Raw genomic sequence first — 19,182 nt, 5'->3', positions numbered from 1 at the left:
TTTTTCTTTAAAGTTTATTGGGGCAACAATTTTTAGTTAGTAAAGTTACATAGATTTCAGGTGTACAATTCTGTAATACATTATACCTCACATTGTGTGTTCACCACCCAGAGTCAGTTCTCTTTCCATCACCATATGTTAGACCCCGTTTACCCTCTTGTAGAGCCCTGCTCCCCTCTACGCCTTACCCTCTGGTTCCTTTTCTTTTTCCATCTTTTGTTCTTTTTTCTTTTTCTTTTTTGTTTTCTTTTTGTTGTTTCTTTTGTTATTGTTTTTGGTTACTTTTTTTGTTTTGTTCTCTTTTGATTTTTTTTTTTTTTGTATTTTTGTTTTTCTTGCCTGTTCACTGTCGCATTTTTGTGGGGGTATATTTGTTTTTTGGTGTTGTTGGTTTGCTTTGCTTTGTATTGTTTTGCAAAGTGGGCGTGGGCCCAGCACTGGTCCAGGAGCCAAGACTACACTGGATTTGTAGAAACCACTGACCACAGCCTATAGCCCCCTGTAACACCACCCCGCCCACCTACAGCTGTATTGCCAGGGGCACTCTGGGCACCTGGTTCCACCCTCACAAACTGTGGGAAAGGTTTTTTTACAGCAGCTGATGTGGTCCACAGAGCCCTGGGGACATCTTGGTGGTGATCAGTGACCCAAAACCTGCACCGCAGCTACTCAGGAGCAGCTCTTGGGAATTGGCGAGCCTGAGGTGGAGGCTGGACGCAGTGCCCTCAGGGCACTGTACAAGGGGCTCACAGGCCAGGTATTGGCATAAGATCTGAATCTGCATTAACATTTTATAAACCACAGGTCTCATTTTATGAGTCACTTGAACTCCATCCTGCCCAGCTAGTGCTGCATCACTGAGGGCACCCTCAACACCAGGTCAACCTGCCAGGTACAGGTTCCTACGGAGCCTCTGTCAACAGTTGGGCTGCAGGGGCCACTAACAGGTGGCAATAGGCCTAGGGGGCCCTTGGCCTTTTGTTAAACTGCCCCAGGACCAATGTTGGTGGCAGCCAGCTTCAGATCACAGAGAGGCCACCACTACATGTCTCCAGGTCCAGCACGGGCAGCAGCCAACCTCATACAGCTTTGAGGCACCTACCAGGTAGCCACAGGCCTGTAACAGACAAGGCTGAAATGGCTGTGAGTGGGAGCCCCACCCAAGAGACACCAGAAACAACACATCCAGAGGCCAGCTTCAGACCAAACCAGAGCACTACCTGGTTGGATCTCCAAGCTGCACACCTAAAGGAAATTCTTTACAGGCACTAGAGCACACAGGGGCCAAGCCTCCTCTGAGGGGATCAACCCTCACACAGCAGCTCATGCACTGTGGCAGAGCCAATTCTCACAGCTAGTCAGCCTGGGAGTCAATCCCACCCACTGACAAGCCAGAAGTAATGAAAGTTCACCTGCAACAGGAGAACACAGACAACACAAGGGACACCTCTGGACCACACAGACAGGAGATTAGGGAGACTGTACAATTTGAACATAAAGGACACACTACATAAGACCACCCAGCAAAGACCGAGAGACATGTGATCTACCAAATACATCGAAGCAAACACAGAGTGACACCCAGAATAAGGAAACAAAGAAACATGTCACAAATAAAAGATCAGAAGAAACCTCCAGAAATGGAATTAAACGAAACAGAGCCAACCAACCTATCAGAGACAGAGTTTAGAAGAGTGATTGTAAGAATGTTTAAGGAACTTAGTGAGAATCTCAACAAAGGTAGCAAACATAAAGAAGGATACAGAAACCATAAAAAGCAACCAGTCAGAAATAAAGAGTACAATAACTGAAATGAAGAACACACTTGAAGGAATCACCAGCAGATTAGATGAAGCAGATTTAGAAGACAAAGTAGCAGAAATCACCCAATCAAAACAATAAAAAGAACAAGAATAAAAAATGATAAAAATAGTTTAAGAGACCTGTGGGATAACATCGAACACAACAACATTTGCATCATAGGAATACCAGAAAGAGAAGAGAGGGAGCAAAGGATCAAGAACCTATTTGAAAAAATGACTGAAAATTTCCCTAGCCTGGTGAAGGAAATAACATACAAACCCAGGAAGCACAGAGAATCCTAAACAAGTTGAATCCAAAACAGGTCCACACCAAGACACACCATAGTTAAAATGGCAAAGTTTAAAGACAAAGAGAGAATCCTAAAAGCAGCAAGAGAAAGACAGTGGGTTACATATAAGGGGAACCCATAAGACTATCAGCTGACTTTTCTACAGAAACTTTGTAGGAGTGTCAGGAAATATTCAAAGTGATGAAAAACAAAGGCCTACAACCAAGATTTCTCTACCCAGCAAGGCTATCATTTAAATTTGAAAAAGAGATAAAGAGTTTCCCAGAAAAGAATAAGCTAAAGGAATTCATTACCACCAAGCCAGCATTGTAGTAAATGTTAAAAGGGCTTCTTTAAGCAAAAGAAAGGTGAAAACAAACTAACAAAGGAAGACCAGAAATACAAATAACAAAATGGCAATAAATATGTACCTATCAATAATCACTTTAAATATGAATGGACTAAATGCTCCAATCAAAAGACATAGGGTGGCTGAGTGGATAAGAAAACAAGACCCATGAATATGCTGTTTACAAAAGACTCACTTAATCAAAAGACACACAAAGACTGAAAGAAATGGGATGGAACAAGATATTTCATGCAAATGGAAATGAGAAAAAAGGTGGGGTAGAAGTACTTATACAAAATAGACTTTAAAACAAAGACTATAATAAAAGACAAAGAGCACTACATAATAATGAAGGGATTGATCCAACAAGAGGACATAACCCTAGCAAACATCTATGCACCCAACAAAGGAGCACCTAAATACATAAAACAGATTTTGACTGACATAAAGACAGAGATCAACAGTAACACAAACATAGTAAGGGACTTTCAACACCCCATTGACACCAATGGACAGATCCTCCAGACAGAAAATCAAAACAGAAACAGTGGCCTTAAAAGACACATTAGGCCAGTTCGATTTCATCAATATTTTTAGAGCATTTCACCCCAAAGCAGCAGAACATACATTCTTCTCAAGTGCACATGTAACATTTTCCAAGATAGACCACATGCTAGGCCACAAAACAAGTCCAAATTTAAGAAGATTAGAATCGTATCAAGTGTCTTCTCCGACCACAGCGCTATGAAACTAGAAATCAATTATAAGAAAAATCCAGAAAAGATAGAGAAAATGTGGAAGACAAAAATAAAAACAAAGAACAGGGACAGCAACTAGAAAACAGTAACAAATATGATAGATATTAATCCAAGTATATAATAATCACCATGAATGTCAATGGTCTAAATGCACTAATTAAAAGATAGAGATTATCAAAGTTGATAAAAAAAGCAAGGCTCAACTATATGTTCTCTAAAGGAACACATATAGATTAAAAATATAGATTAAAAGTGAAGAGATGGAGAAAGATATAACATGCTAAACACTAATCAAAATAAAGCAGGAGTAGCTATATTATTTTCAGACTGAGCAGATTTCAGAGGAAGGAAATTTATCAGCGAGAAAGACAGTCATTATGTAATGATAAAGGGGCCAATATTTCAAGACAGTATAACAATCCTTAAGGTGTATATGTTTAATAAGAGACTGTCAAAATACTTGAGGCAATATCTGATACTGCAAGGAGAAATAGATAAATCCACTATTACAGTTGAAGACTTCAACACCCCTCTCTCACAATTGGACTCATCCAGCAGCAGAAAATTGGTAAAGATACAGCTGAACTCAACAGCTCTATTATTCAACTGGATATAATAGACATCTATAGACTACTTCCTCCAACAGTAGCAGATTGAACATTCTGTTCTCCTTCTGGGATTTTGATTGAGATTGCATTAGCCCTAGATACCAGCAATGAACAAATGGAATTTGAAATTTAAAACACAATGCACTTACATTAGTACCACAAAAAGAAAAATTAAATACTTAGGTATAAATCTAACAAAACATGTACAAGACCTATATTAGAAAAACTACAAAACTCTGATATGAAATATCAGAGAACTAAATTAATGGAGAGATAGTCCATGTTTTTGTGGATTTTTAAAAATCAAGTTGAAGAAGTTCCCTTTTATTCCAAATTTGCTAAGTTTTTATCATGAGTGAGTACCGAATGCTGAATGCTGTTAAATGATTTTCTGCATTTATTGATATGATCATGTGATTTTTCTTCTTTGGTCTATTAATGTGATAGATTACATTTATTGATTTTTGAATGTTGAACCAGCCTTGCATACCTGGAATAAATCCCACTGGGTTGGGTGTATGATTTTTTTTATAACTGTTGGGTTTGACTTGCTAATATTTTGTTGAGGATTTTTGTATCTATAGTCATGAGAAATATTAGTCTATAGTTTTCTTTTCTTATAATATCTTTGTCTAATTTTGATATTAGGGTAATGCTGGACCTAGAGAATGAATTAGGAAGTATTCTCGCTGCTTCTATCTTCTGGAAGAGATTGTAGAGAATTGGTATAATTGCTTCCTTATGTGTTTGGTAGAATTCCTTGTAAATCCATCTGGGCTTGGTGCTTTCTGTTTTGAGAGGTTAGTAATTTTTTATTCAATTTCATTAATATATATATAGACCCATTCAGATGGTCTTTTTCTTCTGTGAATTTTGGCATCATCTCAAGATTTTTTCAACAAATGGTGCTAGAACAATTGGACATCCACATGTAAAAAAAATGAATCTAGACATAGATATAGACCTTACACTCTGAACGTGCAACTCAAAATTGATTATTGACCTAAATGTAAAGTACAAAACTATAAAACTCCTAGAAGATAACAAAGGAGAAATCCTAGATGACCTTGAATATAACAATGACTTTTTAGATCCAATACCAAAGGCACAATCCATGAAAGAAATAATTGATAAACAGCACTTCATTAAAATTAAAAACTATTCCTCTGTGAAAAACAATGTCAAAAGAATGAGAAGACCATCCACAAACTGGGAGAAAAACTTGCAAAAGACTTATCCAATATAAAGGAATATTACCTAAAATATACAAAGAACTCTTCAAATTCAGCAATAGAAATACAAATAACCTGATTTAAAAATGGGCAAAAGGTCTAACAGACACCTTGCCAAAAAAGATATACAGATGGCAAGTAAACATACAAAAGGATGTTAAACATCACATGTTATTAGGGAATTGAAAATTAATACACAATGAGATATCATTACACACTTCCTGGAATGGCAAAGTACAATTACCTCCATGTTCACTGTAGTATGATTTAGCCAAGACATGAAACCAATAGCCAATATATGAAAATTACCTAACTGTCCATCGATGGATGACTGGATTAAAAAAAAAAAAAAAGGTGGTGTGTGTATGTACATGCACACACATACACACACCACACAGGAATATATGCAGCCATAAAAAAGAAGAAAATCTTACCATTTGCAATGACATGGATGGAACTTGAGTGCATTATGTTAAGTGAAATAAGTCAAACAGAAAAAAAATGCCCACGATCTCACTTATATGTGGATCTTAAATACAAACAAACTAAGCTCATAGATACAGAGAACAGATTAGTATGCCAGAGACAGGGGTTATGGAGTAGGCAAAATGAGCAAAGGGGGTCAAAATGTACAAACTTCCAATTATAAAATAAATAGGTGCTTATTTTTTAAGTTTAATGAAACTTAAATGCATATTACTAAGTGAAAGATGCCAATCTAAAAATGCTACATACTCTATGATTCCTACTATAAGACATTCTAGAAAAGGAAAAACTATGGAGACTGTAAAAAGATTACTGGTTTGCCAGGGGTTATGGGGGAGCAATGAATAGACAGAACACGAAGGATTTTTACAATAATGAAAGTATTCTGCACAATACTATAATGGTGGACTGATGTCATTATACATTTAGCAATGCAATGTACAGCATTATAACTATAGTTAATAATACTGTATTGTATATTTAAATTTATTAAGAGAATAGATCTTCAAAGTTCTCATTGCAAGAAAAAAAATTGTAACTATGTATGGTGACGAATTTTAACTAGACTTATTTTGGTGATTATTTTGCAATATATACAAATACCGAATCATTTTTTTTGTACACTTGAAACTAATAGAATGTTATATGTCAATTATATCTCAATAAAAAAAAGGAATGTCCAAAATCCAAACACTGATAACACCAAATGTTGGAGAGGATGTGGAGCAACAGGAATTTTCATTCATTGCCAGTGGGAATGCAAAATGATCAAGTTTTTTTGGAAAACAGTTCAGTGTTTTCTTACAAAACCAAACATGCACTTAACCTATGACCCAGCAATTGCACTCTTTGGTATTTATCCAAATGAGCTGAAAAGTATGTCCATACAAAACCTGAGCAAGGATGTTTATAGCAGCTTTATTCATAATTGCCAAAAGATGGAAGCAACCAAGACATCCTTCAGTAGGTGAATGGATAAATAAACTGTGGTACATCCAGAAAATGAAATATTATTCAGTGCTAAACATAAATGAGATCTCAAGGCATGAAAAAACATGGAGGAAACTTAAATGCATATTACTAAGTGAAAGAAGCCAATCTGAAAATGCTATGTACTCTATGGTTCCCACTATATGACATTCTCAAAAAGGAAAAACTATGAAGACTGTAAAAAGGTTAGTGGTTTGCCAGGAGTTGTAGCGGAGGGATGAGTAGATAGAGCACAAAGGATCTTTACGGCCGTGAAAGTATTCTGTACAATACTATACAATGGTGGATTGATGTCATTATACATTTATCAAATCCATAGAATGTACAACATAAAGGATAATCCTAATGTAAACTGCAGATTTTGCATGATGATATGTCAACGTAGGTTCACTGATTTAAATAAAGGTACCACTGTGGTATGGGACACTGATAGTGGGGAAAGTTGCACATGTGAGGACAGGGATCTCTGTACTTTCTGCTCAGTTTTGCTGTGAATTTAAAATCGCTCTAAACATGAATCGTATTAGCTATAAAGAATACATATACTAGGAAATAAAAAATGAAATTCATTATTCATAGACTGATAGTGAAATTGGGACAAATTTAAAACTGAAAACAAACTATTAGAATTAATAAGTAAATTTAGCAAGATCTCTTGATATGTGGTTTCCAAAAAAAATACAATATTTATTTTTACATGTATGCCAAAAGTATAAAAAAATTATCAAAAAAACAGTAAATCTACAAAATGTGCAAGATTTCTACACAAACACATAGGAAAAAACCCTACTAACGTGAAAAAATTTAAATATAAATAAAAGGAGGACCATCTTGTGCTGCTCATGCATTGGAAGTCACAATATTTTTAAGAGGTAAATTATCTCCAAAATGATGTACAGATACATTGCAATCCCAATTAAAACCCCAGCATATTTTTTTTGTAGAAATCAACAAATAAATTCTAAAATTTATATGCAAACATAAAGGACTGTGAAAAGTCAAGCAAATTTTAATTGTTTGAAAGACTACACTACTGTATGATTTTATTACAAATCAACAGTTATTAAATAGTGTCCATTGGTACAAAATAATCAATAGAGATATACTACACAACAACAAAACAGAACTACCTGCAGCAATGACTATAAATCTCGGCGATATTATGTTGAGTGTAAAAAGCCTAACACAATGAAGCATATGCTTTATAATTCCATTTATACATAGTTCAAGAATAGACAAAATTAACGTACGAGGAAATAATAGTGATTAGCTTTTGGAGGTTATGATTTGAAGGGAGAATGAGGAAGCCTTCTGGGACACTGGAAATATTCTATACCTTGCTATAGGTGGTGATTATATGAATATATACATATATAAAAGTTTACCAAGAGGTACACTTAAGATTCTACATTTTACCACATGTATGCTATACTTTAATGCAAAACATAAAATAAAGAATTATTAACCTCTTTTTAGGCTAATTCTTACCAAATATAAGTTACAATGTAAATTGGAAATAAATAAACATTTTATAAAGTTAATTCTCTATTTGTTGAGGTGAAATGTTTAACTTAGTAGGTCTCCACAGATACTCCAGTGATAAATACAACTACCTTTTAAGTCCAAAAAAGGTCATCTGACATTTGTCTATGGAAAACTAGGCTTCTCAGAACATAAACAGAAAAAAAAAAAATTGTAAGATCCCAGAATGTCTGAAAATGCATGTATCCCTCTCTTGGTCCAAAAAACAGTCTAGCTCCTGCAGCTAGAAATAAAATGATACCTGCCATACGACATTGTTATGAAAAGACAAGTAGTTGCAGGATTAAGGGATGAAGAAATCCAGAAAAGGTACAAAGTTTCTGCACCCTTGATTTCAAATTATCCAAACGTTTACCCTTAAAAGAAAGTCTAAATTCTTTGACATGGCTTACATGGTGTTGGAACCCACTTACCTCTCTTGGTGTTCTTCTCACCACTCCTGCTCTTTTCCTCTACCCCATACTCAAATTCCTTCAGTTCCACAAAGCACCGGTGCAACCTGCTACATTCTCTTGTTCCTGCCGATATTTACGTGTGCTCGTCACCCTGTCTGAAACATTCCACTGCTTTATTTTTATCAACTAACTCCTATTCATTCGGTCACAATTTAAAAAACCCATTTCCTCAGGAATGCCTTCAATAGACTATTGAAATCTTATTCTCCCCAAAGCATGACTTTCATATTTTATTATAATTACTTTACCATCAATCCTCTCTATCAGACTGTAAGCTCCATGAGCCAAGGAACACACCCTATCCTGTCCACTAGAATACCCTACTGTCCAGCAGAGCCATTGGAACGTAGCAGACACTAAGTAAAAATATGTAGAACCAATGAGAATAGTAAAGGATGAGAGGATTTAAGGTGCAGTAAATCTTATTGGGATCCTGAGGACAAGCAAATAGTACTGTGTACACAATTTTAATCCTATGTTCATTTTCTTTACCTTTTGAAATTATTTACCTTTTGTTCTGCATAGATTTCAGTTTCTTTTTGAATATATCAGCATATCTTGGCCATGCGTAAGGCAATCAAAGAAAACATTTTCAAGGGAGTCACAAATGTAAAGATCCAAAAAGAAAGCCCTAAGGTAAGATGCAATTTCAAGTGGCACATCCAGGACATTCAGTAAACTCCTTGTCTCCAACAGGAAATTCTCCTTTTGGAGTTCTGCTATCAACCCTGGAGTTTTATGTAGTTTTTCTTAATAATGGAATGTTGTTCTGTATATGAAAAAGTGGTCTACAGATGAATGATAGTCAGCTGTAAGTTCAAAGCAGGCTGGTTAAAACCACTGGTCTTCGGAAGAATCATTTCTCTCACCGTAAGGGCAGTAAATTAAGTAATCATCAGCATTTTGAAAACGTCAACCTAAACACAAATTCCTTTTTATCATTTTTAACCTGGCCTTATTTTCAACATTGATATTTTGAGTGAAAGGAGAACAAAAGCTAAAATTATGCTTTTGAAAAGGAAAAAGGTTGTAGCTACAGAAAACAAAATGAAAACTTAAATATGCTGCCCTTTCTTATTATTTGGAGAAGGAACAGGAAAAATGGTAGCAAATTCTCAACGAAGTATTGTTCTGTGAAAAGTCCAAACACTGACCAGTTCTCTTGATTGCGCAGAGCACAAAGGCTCTTTCAATAGCCCCTGCACAGCTTAAAGATGAACTTCGTGTGCCTCTCTATCTTCAATGCAAATCAGGCAACAATTAGTGGTATCAGAGGGACTCCAGCTATGAACTAAACCAGAAGCTGACAATGGTAGGTCTATAAGTTTTGTTCCCCACTGTGAGCATCAAATGGGGGTACTTAACAATTTCTTACAATTAAATGGCAAAGTCAAACTTATCAACAATGTAGTTCTAAAATCAGTCAGTTCTCGGTATTCGAAGATTGTACGCATCTTTTGGTCTGAATAAAACTTGCAACTAGTGGATAAATAAGTTCTGGAGATCTAATGCACAGCACAGTAATTACAGTAACAATATTGTATTATAAACTTCAACGTTTCTAAGAGACTAGTTCTTAATTGTTGTCACTACACATACACAAAAAAGATCATTCTATGACATGATAGAGATATTAACTAATGCTATGGTAACCATACGGTAATATATAAATGTATCAAACCCACATGTTGCACACCTTAAACTTACACCACGGTACATGTCAATTATAACCCCATTTAAAAAAGGAAAAGATAGGAAAATATATACACATAGGCTAGACACTGAGCTGAAGGAGGGAGACGATACCACCACCAAGGGCAGAAAATACTCTTAGAATGTCTGAAGCCTAAGCTAAAATGAGACATGGCTAAACAAACAAAAATAATGAGCCAGTCTAAAAGTGTACTGTCTGCAAGGTAAAAGGCTCAGAGTGCAAGTTCTGTAATCATCAGCTATAGCCACAAACAAAAGTGTGATGTTTAAAGAAGAGACGTGCACACCTTATCAATAAACTGTCATAAGGATGACAGTATCTATAGCTGTACAATCTTCAGAGTCATTACATTTTCAGAATGTAATGATTTTTTCACATGAAATTCTGTTTTACATACAGGTGCTTGAAATATTCAGGTATTGCCTTTACTATAATAAATTGCCCTTGTAACTCGCCACAGGAAGAAAAACCATGGCCACATCCTATGGTCAGGTCAATGATGCACTAAGATCAAAGTGCTTAAAAAATCTTAGGTCTTTCTTGAGTTTGCTGTAAGAATCTCAAATGGCACAATAATTAGTTGCTGAGAAAAATTAGTTGCATGGCAGTTCCATACCTATAAAATCTACCACTTCCAGTAGTTTTAACTCTTTAACATCTAATCTAGTCTCAAAATATACACAAGTCTTGTCAAATTATCTATTGACAGGTGACTTTCCTCCTTCACACTTATTTACCTTAGTCTTTGTATGATGCTCTCAAAATCCAAAACTTAAAATTTAAACATTTTAAGTACTCCCCTAGGGAAGCATTTTGATGACCAGGGGATTTGTTTAAGTGGATTCCATAAAAGGTAATAACGGTAATAAATAATAATGATAGTGATGAGCTCAAAACTTTAAAAGAGTCTCCAACAAGAGTTGAAATAACTAAGAACAGCCTTGATTTCATCTTAGTTTGTAGTTTCCCAAGAACCCATAGAGTTCTCCAAGATGTAACTTCTGGATCACAACACTAACTAAACACTACTATGTTTCCCTGAAAATAAGACCTAACTGGAAAATAAGCTCTAGCATGATTTTTCAGGATGACATCCCCTAAAAATAAGCCCTAATGCATCTTTTGGAGCAATCCTTAATGTAAGACCCGTTCTTATTTTGGGGGAAACACAATATAATCACTCCCATTGCCTTCCTGCCAAAGCAAAATTTCTCAGAGGTAATTACTTTCAGCTTCCTCATAGGTTCAATTGTACTTTAGAAATAGAAAGCATTTTTTGCTTCCTGTTTCAAATTTTTTGAGAAAAACTATTGTGAGCCATTGAAAAGTTCCTTGATATAGCCTCAAGTAAGCTGCTTGTCAAATATGGAGGAAGGGGTGATACCTGAGCACCTGGAAGTTTGTATATTTGTTTCTTAAAAAGACTTCAAGTAATGATCACGGGTACTTGGCATTTCCAGAATTACAGGATATCGGAACAGAATGGCAGGCCTAAGGGACTTTAGTCTTCTTTTAAACTGGAACTGCTCCTTAGTCTTTGTCTTTCATAACCTTGACCAGTTCTTTTGTAGAATGCTTTTCAATTTGGGTTGAATGTATCCCCATTGTTAGATTCAGGTCATTCATTGTCCACAGGAGAACCACAGGAATCATATTGTGAGTTCAGTGGATGACATAAGGAGGTACATGATGACGACTTACTGTATTATTTGGTTTCATTACTTGGTTAAGATGCCATGTTCCTCCACTCTAAGTTACTATTTTACCTTTTGTAAATGATAAGTATTTTGGTCACCAAATTTTTGGTCACAAATTTTAGCATCCATTAATTATTTTTGCTTGAAACAATTATTACTGTGACTGTTGCCAGATAGTGTTTTACTAATTCTGTCATTCCGGTCATTCTACATATACTACTTGAAATTACACTGTGTAAAAAAAAAAAAAAAATCTTCCCCTTATTTCCAATGTACTTATTCATTTCTTTACGTCAGGATGAACTTGTGGATTCTTAGTCTAGGCATTATAATTTGTTATTTATTTATCATTTCATATTATATAATTATTTACCATTATATATATATGTATGTATGTATATATATATATATTTATCACATAATATATCATAACATATATCATAGAATATAGGAATATATTAAATATTTGTTTATCATTCTTTATTTTGTTATTCACATTATCCCAGCTTTGGCCAGTGGGAACTTCTCCAACACTGCTTCTGTGTCCATTAAACATGTCCCCATTAATTTTCTGAACACTTTATTACTTTCTAGAATTACAAGATTGTTGCAAGTTCATCTGGTATGTTCATTGTACAGCCCAGAAATCAGTTAATTTTCTAAGACGCATCATTTCACTTTATTGGAAAATGGTATTTAAGAAACAAGATTTGGTGCTAGGTGTACTTACTGGTACTGGGTCCTCTGAATGGTATGATCACTGACTCTCAGAAACTGAGTTAGACAACACATTTATGTATACTACATATAAGGTCTGACAATTAGGTTTGCGAACTCACCCTAGAAAAAGTGCTGCATACCTCATTGCTGAATATCACTACGGTCATCTTCGAAGTACTCCCCTTGGGAAGTTATGCACTGATGCCAGTGCCTGGTCCACCCTTCAAAGCAATTTTGGAACTCTTTTCCTGGAATGGCCATCAGAGCTGTCGTATTACCCTTGATGTCCAGAATGTCATCAAAATGTCTTCCTTTTAATATTTCCTTTATCTTCGGGTAAAGAAAGAAGTCATTGGGGACTAGATCAGGTGAGTAGGGACGGTATTCCAATACAGTTATTTGTTTACTGGCTAAAAACTCCCTCACAGACAGTCCCTGTGAGTTGGTACATTGTTGTGATGCAAGAGCCATGAATTGTTGGTGAAAAGTTCAGGTGGTCTAACTTTTTCATGCAGACTTTTCACCACTTCAAATAGTAAACTTGGTTAACTGTTTGTCCAATTGGTACAAATTCATAATGAATAATCCCTCTGATATCAAAAAAAGTTTAGCAACCTCATTTTCACTTTTGCTTTGGACTGACGTATCTTTTTCGGTCATGGAGACCTGGCTGACTTTCATTGTACACTTTGATGCTTTGTTTCAGGATTGTATTGGTACACCCATGTTTCATCACCAGTGATAACATGGCTCAAAACATCCTCTTGCCTCTCCAAAAGGTCTTGTCAAACTTCAACTCTCCTTTGCTTTTGTTCATTGGTGAACTCCTTTGGGATCATTTTTGCACATACCTTTCTCATGACAAGATTTTCAGTTAATATTTTCTTAACAGTTTCTCTATCAATGTTTACTTGGTCTGCTATGCTTCTTACAGTCAGCCGACGATTTTGAGGCACAATTTGATGAATTTTTGCAGTGTTCTTGTCAGTTCTGCTCATTACTGGGAGCCCTGACCTCTCTTTATCAGTGACGTGTTCTCTCCCCTCGGAATAACGTTTAATCCATTTATACACTGCCGTTTTCTTCATGGCATTATCCCCGTAAACTTGGACTAACATGTCCCTGATTTCACTTCCACTCTTGCCAAGTTTAACAAGAAATTTAATGTTTGTCATTGCTCTAATTCAAGCTCAGACATTCTCGTGATGGCACACAAAAACACACAACAACAATAATGAACACCACTCAGCAAGACATCACCACACGTCGACACAAACAGAGCTGTGAGACACTGATATATCAAGGTTATGAAACCTTACCGAGCTGTTTGTACAGTGCTGCCAATGTAAGTGCACGGTGGCAAGTTAGCAAACTTAATTATCAGACCTCATATATGGGGGATATTAGTCCTTTATCTCTGATATAGTGCAAGTATTTTCTCCTAATTTGTTAGTTGTCTTGTGGATACATTGATGGTCTTTTTTGACATACAATAGGTTTATGTATTCAAATCTAGAACTCTTATGATCGCTGTAATGGAGTCATAATAAGAAAGCCTTTCTTTACAAGATGGTTCAAGAGGAATTAATATATATACTGCTTATAAGAAATCCACTTAAAATGTGTTTTTTCTGTTTTCTTATAGGATATATTTTCATTTTTACAACCTTTAATCCCTGATCAATTTGGAGTTGATTCATTTGTATTGTATTAAGTATAGATCTGTTAACTTTTTTCAAATAGCTACCCAGATGTCCAGCACCAAATATTTAGAAAGTCCATTTATGCTCCAGAGACTTAAAATGCTGACTTCATTATATACTAAACTTCCATACATACCTGGTTTTATTTATGGACTTTCAATTCTATTCCACTGGTCTCTTTATTCATTTGCCACCACTACATTGATTAATTATAGAAGTATCATGGCTTGTTTTAATACCAGATGCAAGGCTACTCCCACATACATAGCCTTGGAGTTTTTAAGTATAAATCTGGCTCTTCTTGCATATTTTTTATCCATAGGAACCAAAGTATCAACTTGTCTAGCTCCATTATAAAAGCTTGATAGTATGTATTAAATTTATAAGTTAATTTATGAGGAACTGAGTTCTTCATGATGTCTAGATAGCCTATCCACCAACACAGGATGTCTCTGCATTTGTTCAAATGTACTTTTCTGTCTTTTAGGAGTGTGTATTTTAAAGCTTTCTTCATGCAGAATTTGCACCTGTTTTTTTCAGTTTATTCCTAAATATTTAATCTTCTTTGTTGCTCTGGCAAATGGGTTTTCTCAACTATTCATTTTATCCTCAGCTCGTGATACTACATATAAAAGCTATTGATTGTTGTATACTAATTTTATTACCTAATAAATTATTGCATGTTTAAGTTAGTTTTATCATTGATTGTGTAGGCATTTCCAGGTATACTATAATATCATCTGCAAATACAGTTAATTTTACTTCCTTTTTACCAATTCTAATGCCTCTAACTCATTTCTCTTGTCTAACTGCATTGGCTAATAACTCCAGAGCAGTACTGAATATGGTAGTGATAATAGGTATCCCGGCCTTGCTCTTAATCTTAGCGAAAAAACCTCTAGCATTCACTCCTCCATAAGAAAGTTGCACAATTTAGGACTAGAGCATATGTACTGTGTCATGTTAAGAAAGAATTTATAATATAGCATAAGAGTGTAATATTACTAAGAATATATAAAGGACACCTACAACTCAACAGGACAAACAAGACAATTTAAAACTGGGGAAAGGACGTGAATAGAAGATTTCTCCAGAAAAGACCTACAAATAGCCAATAGGCAAATGAAAAGATGCTCAAGGTCATTAGTCACTAGGAAAATGCAAATCAAAACCACAGGAAGATATCACTTCTTATACTGGGATGGCTATAATGTTCTTTTAAGAAAATAGAAAAGATGTATTTGCAAGAATGTGGAAAAACTGGAACCCTCATACATTGCTGGTGAGAAGGTAAATTGACAGAGTCACTGTGTAAAACAGTGATAGATTCTCAAAAATCTAGACATGGAATTACCATATGACCCGACAATTATATTCTTAGGTATATATACCCCAAAGAATGGAAAAATAAGGACTCAGAGACTTCTGTGCCAATGTTCATCACAGCATTAGTCACAAGAGAAACAGGGTAGGAACAACAATAGCCCAAGTGTTCATCAACAGATGAACGTGAATGAATAAACAAAATGTGATAAACACACACACACACACACACAGGAATATACACAATGGAATACTATTCAGCCATAAAAAGGAGCTCTGATGCAGACTACAATGTGAATGAATCTCGAAAACGTTATATGTGGGGTGAAATAAGTCATACACAAAAGGAAAAAAATTGTATGATTCCACTTATATGAAATATCTAGAGTAAGTAAATTAAGAGAGACAGAAAATAGATTAGAGGTTACAGGGGGTAGGAGGAGGTGAGAGTTTCTGTTTGGGGTTTTCAAAAGTTTTGTAAATATAGAGATGGTTTTATAAAACTGTGAATGTAATTAATGCCACTGAATTGTATACCTAAAAATGGTTAAAATGACAAACTTTATGTTATATATATAACATAAATGCAGTTTTGTCATTATTTTAGACCAACCAATATTATATATATTTTGTGTATGCACACACACACAAACACACACACAAGGTGTGATCAGACAGTACAGTGAATGTTTAAATTTATTAAAAAGAAATTAAAAAGTAAAAGACACATTGCCATTGATCCCCCTCGCTTCAAACACACTTATACCATCATTCTTGCCACTTTCTGAAGAAGTCCTCATTCGTTAGTGTCTTTAGTTGCGCTGTCATGGCTGCTTCCATATCCTGAATTGATTCAAAATGTTTACCTTTTATGTGACTTTGGGGAAGAGCCAGAAGTCACATGCTACCAGATCCAGTGAATAAGGTGGATAAGGACACACTGTAATGTTTTCATTTGATAGAAATTGCCATACCAGATGCAATGTATGACATGGAGCGTTGTCATGATGGAAATCATTTGCCCATTTCTCAGGCCGTTTTCTACACACATCATTTCTTAAATGCTCATAAAGACAATCACAAAAGAGAACTTCCAGAACTGCTTCAGAAAGTGGTAAGAATGGTGGGATAAGTGTGTTTGAAGTGAAGGGGAGTATTTTGAGGGGGATTAATGACAATGTGTTTTTTACTGTAATAAATTTATTTTTAATTTAAACATTCTCCATATTTTGTGGTCACACCATATATACCAGGGGTGCCAAAAAGATGTATATACATTTTAAGAGCTGTTATCTTAAAATGTGTATACATTTCTTTGGCACTCTCTGTATATATATATATCCACAATGAAAATAAAAGAAAGAGTCCATCATTTTTTATTTTCTTTAGTATCTTTTATCAAAAATTTGTATTAAATTGTGTTGAAGGCTTTTTCAGAAACTATGGAGATAATCCAATTGCTTTTTTCCTTATATCCTTTAATATAGTATATTCCATTGGGAAAATTTCTAATATTGAACCAAGCCTGCATTTCTGGCATAACTCCCATTTGGTCATGGTGTAGTCTATTTTTAATGTGGTATTTGATATTTGCTAATATTTTGTTTTGTTTTTCCATCAATACTTATAAATGAATTTGGTCTGTAATTTACTTTCATGGTACTATATTTATCAGTCTAGGTATAATTTTATATTTACTTCATAAAAATAATCATGATGTTTTTCTCCATTTTCAATGCTCTGAAATGATTTATAAAGCATTGGGACTATTCGGTGTTTGAAGATTTGGTAGAATTCCCCTGTGAAACCTTCTGGGCCTAGTGCATATTGTAGGGTGTTTCCTTGGCTAACTTTATTTCTTCTATGGAAATCAATTTCTTTACATTTTCTATCTTGAATTGGGTCAATTTGGTCATTTGCATTCTCCTAGGAAATTACCCATATTACCTAGGTTTTCAAATGTATTTGCATATAAGCCTACAAAATGTGGCATCTTTAGATACTTATAATTTCCTCAATTTTAGTTGTCATTTGCTCTTGCCACTTGATTTTTGTGTATTTATACGTTTACCTTCTTTCTGTTAATTTAGCTAGTGGTTTTTATTTTCAATTAATTTTTTAAATGATATTCTGATTTATTAATTAGGTCAACTATTTTTTAATTCTCTACCTCATTAATTTTCTGCCTTTCTTTATTTTTCTTTACTGGTACTTTCCTTTGGTTTATTGGTTGTTGTTTTCCTAATTTTTTTTTAACTTAGAATTTAATTCATTTATTTTCACCCTGTTATTTTTATTGATAAAATGAATTCTGTTGATAAAATTAAACTTTCTTCTGATCACCTTTAAATGTATTCCATAGATTCCAAACTGCAGTGTTTCTTTGTAATTTTTCTTATTCTGTCATATTCAGATTGTGTTTGCCCTTTTGACCGAGTTCTTTAAAAGAAATTTTTCTTTAATTCTCAGGTGTATGTAGAACCACTAGTTTTAAATTTTGTTAATGATATAAGTTTATTTCACTCACTTAAGATCACAAATCTCATTGTAAAGATGACACAAAAATCTATAATCTATATATAGAAACTTCTAGGGCAGGATAAGCTTTAAGAACATAGAAACCAGCTTTTTTCACGAAGATGGCGCCGAAAGCGAAGAAGGAAGCCCCTGCCCCTCCCAAAGCCGAAGCCAAAGCGAAGGCTTTGAAGGCAAAGAAAGCAGTCCTAAAAGGCGTCCACAGCCACAAAAAAAAGAAGATCCGGACGTCACCCACCTTCCGAAGGCCCAAGACACTGCTGCTCCGAAGGCAGCCTAAATATCCTCGGAAGAGCGCTCCCAGGAGAAACAAGCTTGACCACTATGCCATCATCAAATTCCCCCTAACTACCGAGTCGGCCATGAAGAAGATAGAAGACAACAATACACTTGTGTTCATTGTGGACGTTAAGGCCAACAAGCACCAGAGCAAACATGCTGTGAAGAAGCTCAATGACATTGACGTGGCCAAGGTCAACACCCTGATCAGGCCTGATGGAGAGAAGAAGGCATATGTTCGACTGGCTCCTGACTAGGATGCTTTGGATGTTGCCAACAAAATTGGGATCATCTAAATTGAGTCCAGCTGGCTAATTCTAAATACAAACTTTTTCACTGTAAAAAAAAAAAAAAAAAAAAAAAAGAACATAGAAAGCAAAGAGGGGGGAAAGTTGTCATCTACACACTTCACAAATAATAAATCCACCAATAATTACCACTTCTGAACACTGTCAGCTTCTCTACTATAAAATCCTTATACTACACCAAATTTGACCACCAACTAAAATATGAACTACATAAGTGAAATGTCTCAAAACAAAATATAAAGTGTATATATTATTACTGTATCATTTGAATTTAAAAGCTTTTTTCTTTATGAACTAAAGCAATTGCACAATCTTTAGCAAAATATGTACTTTGGTCATTATTTTAAACCAATCAATATTTTATACAGCAACTGTTTTAGATATAAGTAAA

The 19,182-nt window shown here is 35.0% G+C and overlaps 2 protein-coding genes across 10 annotated transcripts in view; one reads left to right on the top strand and one right to left on the bottom strand.

The window, feature by feature from the left end:
• Nucleotides 1-19,182, bottom strand: part of SOX6 (SRY-box transcription factor 6) — a 596,148-nt gene that overhangs the window by 262,616 nt on the left and 314,350 nt on the right. The gene's annotated exons all lie outside the window — the stretch shown is intronic.
• On the top strand, nucleotides 18,302-18,740 carry LOC117030096 (60S ribosomal protein L23a-like). The gene has a single exon (XM_033119783.1). The coding sequence runs from the start codon at nucleotides 18,309-18,311 to the stop codon at nucleotides 18,738-18,740; it is 432 nt and encodes a 143-aa protein (XP_032975674.1). The 5' UTR covers nucleotides 18,302-18,308.

This window comes from Rhinolophus ferrumequinum, chromosome 11 (genome assembly GCF_004115265.2).
Source record: "Rhinolophus ferrumequinum isolate MPI-CBG mRhiFer1 chromosome 11, mRhiFer1_v1.p, whole genome shotgun sequence".
NCBI lineage: Eukaryota > Metazoa > Chordata > Mammalia > Chiroptera > Rhinolophidae > Rhinolophus > Rhinolophus ferrumequinum.
This window is presented reverse-complemented; position numbering and strand designations above follow the sequence as displayed.

Bases quoted from the DNA above. Each gene is read 5' to 3' on its own strand.
- LOC117030096 (XM_033119783.1), top strand. From the start codon at position 18,309: ATGGCGCCGAAAGCGAAGAAGGAAGCCCCTGCCCCTCCCAAAGCCGAA.